At 41.9% G+C, this 11,760-nt stretch overlaps 1 protein-coding gene across 2 annotated transcripts; it reads left to right on the top strand.

Annotated features, from left to right (window-relative positions):
- Positions 1–436: 436 nt before the first annotated feature.
- On the top strand, positions 437–11,725 carry LOC103465035 (RING finger protein 122). 2 transcript variants are annotated; one of them, XM_008409549.3, is made up of 7 exons: positions 437–972; positions 1,381–1,751; positions 4,042–4,195; positions 6,832–6,874; positions 7,472–7,513; positions 8,454–8,536; positions 10,859–11,725. In XM_008409549.3, the coding sequence occupies exons 2-7, from the start codon at positions 1,727–1,729 to the stop codon at positions 10,977–10,979; spliced, it is 468 nt and encodes a 155-aa protein (XP_008407771.1). In that variant the 5' UTR covers positions 437–972; positions 1,381–1,726; the 3' UTR covers positions 10,980–11,725. The 2 variants fall into 2 exon arrangements, with proteins under 2 accessions (XP_008407771.1, XP_008407762.1); XM_008409540.3 differs by having other exon boundaries at positions 437–1,210.
- Positions 11,726–11,760: the final 35 nt, after the last annotated feature.

The following is an 11,760-nucleotide window of genomic DNA, read 5'->3' as shown; positions in this document are numbered from 1 at the left end:
TATTAATATCTTTTCATAAATTCTCCCTAGTGCTTAAGATTTCTGTTTATTTCGTAGAATTTTTTTTTTTTAAGGCTGAAATCATTTCTTCCCTACCTGACCTCCATTTCACACACACTGCTTTGTTTTGGTTGTCAGGACATCAGTCATGCGCGTAACATTGGGCTCTCTTGACTTTGCTGCAAGTCTCTCTCTCTCTTTCACTCACACACACACACACACACACACGCACACACACACGCACACACACACACACACACACATGCATGGGAGTGTATGGAGGAGGGAGAGTGGTGGAGGGGTGGACGAGAAACGCACGCACGCACGCACGCCGCCATCGTCGTCGTGCTCGCAGGCGTCCCCCCATTCGTCAACGTCTGGCTCATTCTGGCTGGCCTCCGCCTGCAGATTGGAGGACGGAGGCTGCGAGGGAGGGCTGACGGAGAAGAGAGTTGCGAGGCAAAACGGCTGGTCACATGAGCAGAGATCTGTTTACAAACCCGAAGCAGAGCAGCAAGAGAGAGGAGCGAGGGAGAGGAAAGAAGAGGGGGGAGAAAAAAAAAGGCAAACTGCAGGCACCATTATGGACTGAAAAAAAACAAGGAGCAAAGAGGGGAGCCTGCCATGACAATGCCAGCTGGAGGTGTGAGAGGCTGACAAACACACTCCGCCTTTGTCTCAGATTTTTTTTCCCCTTCTTCTTCTTCTTCTTCTTCTTTCTGTCTTAATCGAAGGAGCAGATGGTTAGAGGGAGAGTAGGATCCCCCTCCCTACGCACAAACAAAACACACGCACGTATCTTCTCCGAGTGTCACACAAACACACAGCAGCTGTAGAGGACTGCTGGTGACTGCATGGAGCTGTCCTCACTTTGTTTGCTCTTGGAGAAGGAGAACATCGCTGCCTTCGTCGCCGAGGAGGAGCACCGACTGCAAGATCGGAGGACTGGAGGAGGAGGAGACCGGAGAGGGGGTGAGACTTGTGAAAATCCCCTGTTAGAAAAAGCTGCTTTATAGGAGGAAGACAACAGCGCAGATTAATGTTGGATTATTATTGCCTTCGTTGAGGATTTTGTCATTTTAACGCTGGATGTCATTGTAACTGGTGAGAGGTTGTGGTGGTGGTGGTGGGGGGGAGAGAGGAGACGACACCGCAAAGTGACGCAAAGTGAAGTCAAGGAGGCTCTTTCCCTTTTCTCCCTGTTAGAAATGTGAGTATTTCCTGTTTGCAAGCTGCTTGTTGTTTATGACTGAGTGAGGTTTTTTTTTTTTTTTACAATAACAAGTCCTCACTCGTTTCACCAGGCCTCTGCTCCTGTTTGTTCTCAGCCATGTTTCTTTGTTTTCTTCTTCTTCTCTCTCCTTTGGTGACATCATTCAGAAACATCTGAGGTCCCCAGACCCAAAACTCAACCCCGGAGTGGTTAATCCAGATTTGGGAGAATGCTGTGCAGCAATCCGGACTGCTGAGCCAACAACGACCACTTCAACAACAACAACAACAAAAAAGAACCACACCTCCTGAGGATTTTTGGAATCTGAAAATCTCCCATGACTTGTTTCTGAAGGAGCAAACGCAAAGATCCAGGTCAGGGAGAGAAACCTTCGCTAAGACAGAAACAAGTTACGGCATCTGAGCCTCCGGATCCACTGCTTCTGGCGTTTCTCCAGTCTCTTCTCCTGACAGGGCCCTGAATTCACTGCTGCTGCCTTGGGAGTCGAATTTCATGCAACCATTCCAATGGTGTAACGGTAAGTGAGTGGATTTCACCGCCAACCAGTAAACACAGGCGAGGTGGTGGCAGTCTGCGGACCTGACTGACGAGATTGAAGTAAAGCAGGAAGTAGCTGCTAATACATGTGCGATATAGCAGAATTCAAGGATATGTGTATTTTACACCTCTCGTGTTATTATTTTCTGGTACCTGTTGTCTTAGGTTGCACACTGCAGGTCCGCTGGCTTGAGGAAAAAAAAAAACAAAAGAAAAACTAGAAGACAGACACATTTGGCTGTTTGGAAATATTTTTAGTCGCAAAAACACCCCCAAGAAATTTTTAATAGTCATGTTGCGGAAACCAAAAGGAGCGTCGTTGGTAGGTCTTATGAAACTGCTGTTATTTTCACACTACAGTTGGAAAACATAAAAACCGCATGACTGCAAGGCAGCGGACTGCAGGCTAGCTGCCCGCCTGATTAACCCATATCAGCTTGGCTTGGTCCAGTTACCCGTACTCCGGCTGCTAAAACCAAATCAAACCAAACCTTCACGCCGTTCACACGGATTAACCCTTGAAATGTGATCTTGACGTGTTTGTTCCTAAGAACACAAAATATCCTCTCCCCAAAATCTGCTGTGAAAGCATTAAATGTTGATATTTCTCCCACCTTATATCTCCGATAATCTCAAACGGATCACTAGCCGTGTGTCGTCGGTTTTGTGTACACACAATGTATATTCGTTTAAAACTGCGTAAGGTCTGACTCTCCCTTCGGATGTCCCTACTTGACCCAGTACCCTCATAAATCTCCTACCCCCCCTCTAACGCCCCCCCCCCCCGTGCCCGCAGCCTGCACGCTGGACCCATTCCCTCGCTGTAAAGAGTGACACATGGTCACTTAGAGGCTGGCAAACAGCATCCTGTACAGCAAATTAATAGGAACACATGTGGTCTGTGGAAGTGGGGCTTCCTCTATGGTTTGACCAAATGGTGCTTTTTTTTTTTTTTTTTTCCTGAGAGTACGTTCTGTTTAGCACACCCCCACTTCCCCGGCAACAAATCCCAACCACACGGCCTCCCCCACACACTCTGACACACACGCACACGCACACACACGCCTGTACTCACACTCTGCCAGTCATCTCGGAAGATTCTGTGGAACAGATGGTGTCGTGACAGAAGTGCTGTCCATCCTTCATGTTTGTCTTGTTCACAGGCAATTAACGCTCAATCCTGCGAGCGCCTCGGTTGCCACCGCAGTGCCAGGCACAGATCCCCGGACACACCTGCGTGTTGCGTTTAAATCCACAGGACGTTTTGTACCCGTCAGCACCAAGAGGATGGGGGATTTGTTTGTTGGTGGACTCTGGTGTTTTAGGTTTTAGATGTGTTGTTAATGTTATATTGTTTCAGGAGGGCTTTGAGATTCATGAGAAACTATCTTCTACGTTGAAATGCCAGATAAGGGCCGATGCTAGAGGTGTGCTTATTTTGGTATCGATCTGATACGGCAGTATTCCCGACCCCAATACTCATTATCTAAGCATTATATATTATCGAACTTCTGACCTTTGTGAGTTATTGTGGTTTCTCCTTTGAATTACTTTGTTAAAACCCAACTAATACTTTAAACGTGTGTGTATTGTTTTATAGATTGAGAATAATTCAAATTGAAATCTTCTTTGCGGTTCAGTTCAGAAACTAGAATACCACAATAAATAAAACATTTCAAGAAGGAATCTGAAACTAAATTATCAATCTCATCACACTGATATTGCAACAAAACCGATACAGACTTGGTATCGATATTGTCGATATTGTGAATCGATTTGTTCACTTTTACCAGAACCGACTTTTTAGTAAGCCATGTTGCTCGGATGGAAACAGTCTGCATTGTGATCCACAAATCACTATCTACACACTGTGTTTACAATGAACACACCAGTTTTTGTTGGTTATTCAGTTTTTGTAAATGGTCATAAACAGTTAACAACATCATTGCATTTTTGCTCTATTTCTAATAATGTGCGACTCCATTCTGGCTCTTTGTAATCAAAATATGGTACGGCTCACTTTATAAACACTAAAGGAGATCTCACAAAAATTGTGAGGAAAAAGTTGCCGCAGAAAGCATGTTTACGTCAATGTTCCTGGCAACACAATGTCAGTTTTAATACAGTAAACATATGCAGAGACATATTTTTAAAAAGTAACACAGTAGGTTGCAGTTCCTCATTTGAAACGACAAACGAACAAGGGAAAGCTTTGGCGTCACAAACGTACCGAGTGACAAACTTGTGCATTTGAACGCTCTTCTTGGCAGGATGCCTTTGTGGTTTGAGTTTTCATCGCTCTGAACACTACTGCAGCATGACGTCTGACATCTACCACCTCCCCCTCAACATCTATGTCATCGTCCTGGGCATCGGCCTCTTCGTCTTCATGCTCAGCCTCATCTTCTGCTGCTACCTTTTCAGGTAAGGCCGTTCATCCAGTAGGTGGAAAAATATAATCTGACTGAAAATAGATTCGGCTAAAGCAGACGAAGTCAAGCAAATATTTTCAGGATGGGTATTCATCTCACTCTCCACTAAAATCAAAACCAGCTATTTTATGTTTGTAACCTTTTGTTCAAATAAGCAGCAGGTGACTCGGCTTCGTTTGTCGCTCGCTCGCAAATTATTTCTCACCAACTCTGCGGGTGGATTTGCATGAACTTGGCAAACTGAGACCTTTCACCTCGTCCTTTGATGTTCAGCCACATCCCCGCTGCCTCGGTCTTCTCGCTTTCTGCGCACGTCAGACTGAGCAGGCGGCCGCTGTCTGCGAAAGCCACTAAGTGACACCTGTCCGTTCCCAGAGGGCAGAAAGACAAAGCAGGCGACAAGTTTGATGAGGAGGAAGCCAGACCAAAAAAAAAGAGTTATTAGAGAAATATTAAAGAAACAAACAAAAAAACAATTGGTGTATATAAACTAGTTCTGTGACTGTTTCTCAATATCTTTATGCACGCCCTTCATGCTGGTAGGCGAATAAAAAGCTTTACACATTTTTTTTTCGCATACTTAAAAAAAAAACATCGACTTCCTCATATTTATTTGTTAGAAAACAAATAATTCCACAAACAGAACTATTTATCTTTAATAATCATCTGTGCAGCAATTATTGGCACCTCAAGACATTCCAGTGTATTAAATGAAGCTAACGGTGTCGAGCCATAATTGACCTTTTTTTTGGTCATTCTGAATGTGTCCAGACTTTAAATTGTGTTTCCCAATTTGTTTTTCCTGCTGCCATGAAAATGTGACATGATGGAGAGATTGCTATTTCTCTTAACCACTCCAGAACAGGAAATACAAGACAGCATGCCTTACTAGTTACCTTAAAAAAAACAGATAAAAGACACTTGCTAAGGTGTGTGGGCGAAACGTTACGAGCAGGAAAGTCGTTAGTGTTTGACTTTGGGGTTCGTTGGTGCAGGGCGTTCCTGTGTGGATTCTTTCTGGGTATTCTGGCTTCCTTACAGTTCAAAAATATCCATGTTAGGTTAACTGGTCTTTTATGCCCTTAGTTATGAGTGTGTGCATGTGTGGTGTGCGTATACTGGGAATCTACCTGGAACGGCTAATCAGATAAGACCAATGTTGAGTTTTTTCAGAATAAACTATCTCTGTCTGGTCTGAAAAAAATAATTAAAATGTCTGATTTCCTTAACATGGAATTGTTTTAATATCTGAAATCTTTCCCATAATCATTACTGAAGCCTATTTTACATTTGCAAAAACAGTTGGCTGAAAACTACATGAGCACATTAATACAGGGCGGTTTGGTAATTAGACATGCAGAAAAAAAAAGAGCTTCATGTTCTTTCAGAGATGTTTAGAAATTGAGGAAATTTACGAAACACCACATACTGGGTCGGAACAAGCACCTAGTGGCCATCATCTGAATTACACTTCCAGCTTAGGTAGGTTCATGTCAGGGTTTTACCCTCAATTTTCTTTCTACCTAAAAATAACTGCATAGTACATCCTATATCAGCATTTATTTTTATTTTAAATGATTATAAAGGGATCTGACATTGTGATGTGACGTATTTTTCAAATACTGGTGTGTTCCTGTTACCCCCTGAAGTCAACATACACAGCAGCCATATTGGGATTTGAGATCAGCGGTGGTGAGAAGCTCTCAACCTTCTGTGGAGGAATTTCATTTAGTTTGACTTGAAAATTCAGTTTCCAATCTGAGCACAGCATTACCTCTTCTTTCCTTTCACTACCTACTTCAACTTTCAACAGATCCAGACCTGAGAAAATTTCTTGCCTGCCCTGGTAAAAGACGTGTAAAAGTCCTACAAATTCAAAGCAATGCAGACAAATATTCAACCTTCAATATGAGTACCTCCCCATTTGGGTATGTTAAAAGAAATTATCGGTTTTGACAAAATCACAAGTGACATGATTATTAGCACTCCCTATTTTAATACATGGTACTACAACTCCCCTATAATCTCTTTATTTGTGCCTCAGGAAAACAGAAAGCTGTGGATTATTCAAAGGAGTTTCCTAGAAACTCTTTATAAACTCAAAAAAAAAAGAAAAACAAGAATAAAATATGAGCTCAGTAAAATTTATTTAGAAATTGATTCTTACAAAAATTGTGTCACTGGTGATTTTGTTGAAATATCTATTCTTTACATGGGATTTCTACCAAATAAATGACTTGACTTGAAGATTTTGCTCAATATTTTTAGCAAAAGGTCAGACTACTGCAAAATGTGAAACTTTTTAAAGGCTTTTGATACAACTTTAAGAGGAGAATCAACAAATATGCCTTTTAATTGACAGCTTGTAACGCTCACCCCACAGGAGAAAGTCTGGCCGGGTGAAACCCAACACCAACCCTCCCTTACATCTTTAATCAGCGCATGACGGCTGAACTCTTCTGCTTTTAACTTTATTAAAGAGCTTCTGAACAACTGACAGTTAGCCTTGCGATTTACGTCCGCTTCGACTGAACCGGACACATTTCAGTGTAGACCTGTCATATCAGGAGCCCGATGCAGTTGTCCCTGTGCAGACGGCAGCGTAATCCTCTCTTGTGTCTCCCTCAGGTTAAAACAGCAAGGAACCAGGGAGCAGTTCAGCTACAACGAGGTACGTCGCACCCAGACCCGTCACTGTGAGGGACTGCGTAACACAAGGACTCGATTATTATGACGGTTATTCAGATAAAAAAAATTGGCACACACTGCAGATTTTGTCATTTAATTACTTAAGCCTTTTTTTCCCTAACATGTTAAAAATAAAGCTCCAAATAGACAGTTTAATTCTGTTTTCAAACAGGGTTATTTATTTTTTTTGTACAGTTTTAGCTTAATTGCTGCACTGACCCTGTTGTTTCTTGATCAAATTTCCTATTTTTGAGTCTGCATATGCATTGAGTCGGTTAGCGATTAATCAATTACTGAATTAGTCGTTTCAGCCCTACAAGGTTTCTGAAGGATGTTATAAATTCATGTGAAGTCCACCGTGTTACGCTTTTAATAACTGGCCTTGACTCCACCTGTGTGTCGGCATTTACTCCCTGGTTTTTATCAAATGTGTGAAAGGGGTAAAAGGAAGCGACTGTGTGAGGAAATAACGTTCTTGGCTTTCTGCACTAAGCTCATGGCTCCTGCACTGGGAGAACGAGAAGAGCTTTAAAGAAAACATCCAACATTTTCTCCTCGCTCTCGTTTTTCTTCACTGCAGGTGGTGCTGAAAGGAGCCAGCAAGAAGCTGAGCCTTCTCGGAGTGAGTCCTTTTTTCCGTAAAAGCTTGATTTTTTTTTTTTTTTTATTTTATTTTAGCCAGAATACTTTTCCACAAGAGCTCAGATGATCCATCATGAGCTGGGTGTGTTTGTTTAGTCGGGTTAACTCAATCAGCTTTTCCTTTCAGGCGTGATTAGTTGGCCGTACTGCATTAATTAGGGTGGAGATGCCTTTAAATAAATTCAATGTGAGCGCATCTGCACAATGTGTGACTGTTAGAATGACAGCAGTGCATTGCTGTATTCTACAGTGTCCATACATGCAGTCATTTTCAACCAGTTGGAATATTATTGAGAAATGCATTGATTTTAGTCACTCGGTTCACTAAGTGAAATTATTATGCAGATTAAATAAACACACACTGGTGTTTTTAAGCTGTTATTTCTGTTAATTATAATGATTTTCCACATACAGCTAATGGAAACATTTCAGGTTAAAATATCATCTGAGATCAATAAGAAACATTTCAGCATAGAAATTTATAATAGCTGTTTAAAATGTATTTTCACTTAAATTAGGGAAACGAATTAACAAAATAATTTGGATTGCAGAACAACGAAACAGTTTGGAATCGTCTTTAAATTCGAACCTCAACATACAAGAAGTTTTCGGTACAATTTCTAGATGCTTGGAGGAACAGGATTTACGTATATATTTTCAGGGAAACATTTTTTTTCTTGTATTATTTATGTGTCCAACTGGTCTTGTTGCTTGGAAACAAAGCAAGATCGCAATTTCTCTACAATGGCCTGTTTGTTCATTAGAGATAAATTAAATTACTGTGAAATGAGAAAACAAATGGCCCGCTGGACGGAAAGAGACAGCCTGAAGTTGCACGATGCTCTCTCTCTGTGGCACACTGAGGAATGTTTCGTCCTTCTTTTCCCTTAAACTAACCCGCTCTGTTTCCGTTGATGCAGCAAACCTGCGCCGTGTGCCTGGAAGAATTCAGGACCCGAGATGAACTGGGCGTGTGTCCGTGCTCACATGCATTTCACAAGAAGTGAGTGTCGCTGAGCTCTGAAGGCTTCTGGAGAGAGATTAGTTCCACTCTCAGTCGTGAGAAGAGAATTAGGGTCACCGTTTGTTTTGTTTTTTTCCTGAATGCTTGCTACATTTGTAGTCAAGTTTCATTAATTCAGCAAAAGCCGATTTGGGCACGTCAAAGTCGGCTTTTCAGTAACAGTCTCCGGGTAGACGTGGTTCTGCAGTTTGGGAAAATTAGTCCAAGGGCCACTAATGGCTCCTGGGCTGCTCTATGGAGACCTATGTGATGTCATATGTCAGCTCTGTTGGCATCCCCATTCTAAGCTGCTAATAAGCAGAGACTGCTGTCTGTGTCTGAGCTGAGATGAGCTGAAACTAAACTAAAATATGTCAGATTCTCATTTTCTTCGGTTTAGCCTTCTCTTTATTGGAAGACTAAACCGTTATAAGACGCATGAACAGGTAAGACATCATCATTTTTTCACACATCACACTTCTGCTGAAACTTTAGTCTCCCTCTCTGTTATTGGCCATAATGATCTGAGACAGATACTCGTTGTTTGAGTCAAATAATCAGGCTGCATTTTATATCTCGTTCTCCTGTTTTTGTAAACACTTGATTTCAGAAAATCAAAAAAAATAAAACAAACCAGATGTCTTATTGACAGTAAAAATCAGCGAGCATCATTTCCAGTGCTGCTGTGAATGTGGACGAATGATTGAAAATATGAGGGATGATTTCAGAACATGCTCCAGCATTTCAAAAGGTGTTTTTTTTTTTCCCCAGAGGCTTTTGATCCCTGTTTGATGCTTCAGGGATCTGTGACCATGAACCGAGCGCCTCGGACCGTTCAGGCTCCGCCGCACGCGTTCACATAAAGGAACGGCATATCTCCTCGTCACAGCCTCTGACCTGACTTTGACGGACTGGAATTACAGATCTGTCAGTCGGATGTTTTGATGCGTTTCAAAGCCACGTTTTATTTTGTCAGACTTATTTAATTTTTATTCAAATTTACTGATTGATGAGGCTTTTAGAGACAGATTTGCCTGGTATTTGCAACAGACGCAAAAATGTTTTCTAAAATAACCTCATCAGTAGGGATAGAGGGGATTGTCTCCATGATGTTTTTCAGCTTATTCTAAGCTTGGCATGGTGATATACAAGGAACTGAATGGTAGAGGAGCTGTGTAAAATCTAAATGTTAGTCCGACCAATCCGGACGACCTGTTGGAACATCGTGGTTCCGACCATCTGACCCAAACCGTGTCAGAGAAGACTGGCTTAAGTCCTGGAACAACCCAGGCTCAAGCTTGTTATGAACCAGAAGATGAACCAGTGTGAGGCTATGATCCCAAACAGAATGAACTGAGATTAAACTGAGACGTTTCTGAACTTAAATTTGAGGTTTCCTGAAGGTTTTAACTGATCTAAGTTTGTCCAGAAGCCAAAAACAGAGCGAAACAGGGATTTAGGACTCTGCAGAATCAGAAACCAGCCTCAGCATCATTTCATGATCGGGTAATAACTGGTAATAGAGCCTGACTAGTTAAGTATTTATAACATAGTTGTAACTATTCTTTTTGTAATTGATTATTCTATTGATTATTCTGACGATTAACTGGATTTGGAAAAAAAAAGGCACATTCTGCAGATTTTTTCATTTAACTTGTTTAAGGAATTTTTTATGCAATATCAGAAATACATTAAAAGACACAAATTATTAATTTTCTTTTTTAAATACAATACACATTTTATTGCCTAAGATGCATTACTTTACTGAACGCTCCTGAACGCCAATTATTCGTTTTTTGATTAACCTAGTAATAAATGGATGTACTTAATCGATTTTTTTTGTACTGAATTTGTACCAGGTGAAGCTAAAACTGAAGGAGTTCTGGGTAGAACATTTTAACACAGAAGGTTTTTATCTAAAATGTTAAATTTATACATTTTCCGTGCAGTTTTGTCTTGAGTACTGGTCTCAGGGTGTTGTTCTTTTGGCAATTTAATTTTTTTTAAGTCTGTATGCAAACGATTAATTGATTACTAAATTAGTTGACAATCATATCAATACTTGATTGATCACAAGTAATTGTTTCTAATTCCTTATATTAAGATGGACATTTGTAGACACTGAGTGGATGGAAATTTCTGATCAAAACTATGCAAGAAAAAAGGAAAAAATATTATTTACCCACTTAAATTATTATTTTTTGTTTCTACCTCGATATTCCATCTAAATGCCTTTTCTTCATCTCTTGAACGAAGCCCCACCGTTCAAGCAGAAGCGAACTGCTGCAGTAAACACGCTGCTCCTGTGTCTCCTCCTCCCAGGTGCCTGCTCAAGTGGCTGGAGATCCGCAGCGTGTGCCCCATGTGCAACAAGCCCATCCTGCGGCTCCACTCCGACGCCCCACAGGGCGCCGAGGGTCCCATGGATCCAGAGGAGGTGTGAGGCGACCGGGGGGAAGAGCAAGACCCGTTCCCCCTCTCAGAAAACACCCACATCAAATACACTAAAGATGACGAACATCTCAGAAGGTAACAAGTGGTAACCATCCCAAGCTGGGGGCTCTGCTGGCGAGTTTCGAGCGACGCGCCTCGGCTGGGATTTGAGACATCGACGACGGCGCCGCCATGTTTGATCGGATCAGTTAGAGAGAGAGAGTGAGACCGGATGAGTAGGATTATTTCCATACAAACAAAGTTCCTAGTTCTGCTTCCATGTTGCACTGCAACACAGCTACAAAAACAACGGCAGGAGAAAAAGAGAAAGAGAGAGAGCTGGATTACCAGGACAAGTAGAGCAGCACTGCCAGCGACTAACATCACCACAGGCACGGAGCAGGACGTCCCAGAATCAGTCCGAATACTTTCTCTACTTTCTCAGGGGTGTTTGTTACCAACGCAGCCAGCACAACCCATGTCAGTTACCATAGAAACCCAGTGCCACATATGCATCTCAAGTACTGCCAGCGAAGGCGAGACGCCCCAGCAGCCAGAGTTCGCCACGACATCTGGCCGAGACGGAGACCAGCTGGAAGACAAACCCCCCCGACGACTTCAGTAGGAACCGATTGTGACCCCGTCCTCCTTTAAAACAGGACTCTTAGAAAACTAGTCTTGCCTGTATGTATTGTGTGTAAAAGTCTCCCTATATGATGTTATTTTGTATTTTAAATAAAGTGTCATGTAATGTCACGGTGTTGGATTTATTAAAAAAAAAAACAACAAAA

This window comes from Poecilia reticulata, chromosome 1 (genome assembly GCF_904066995.2).
Source record: "Poecilia reticulata chromosome 1, P_reticulata-male-v2, whole genome shotgun sequence".
In the NCBI taxonomy this organism is placed as follows: domain Eukaryota; kingdom Metazoa; phylum Chordata; class Actinopteri; order Cyprinodontiformes; family Poeciliidae; genus Poecilia; species Poecilia reticulata.
The sequence above is the reverse complement of the archived record's forward strand: the minus strand, read 5'-3'. Positions and strand labels throughout refer to the sequence as shown.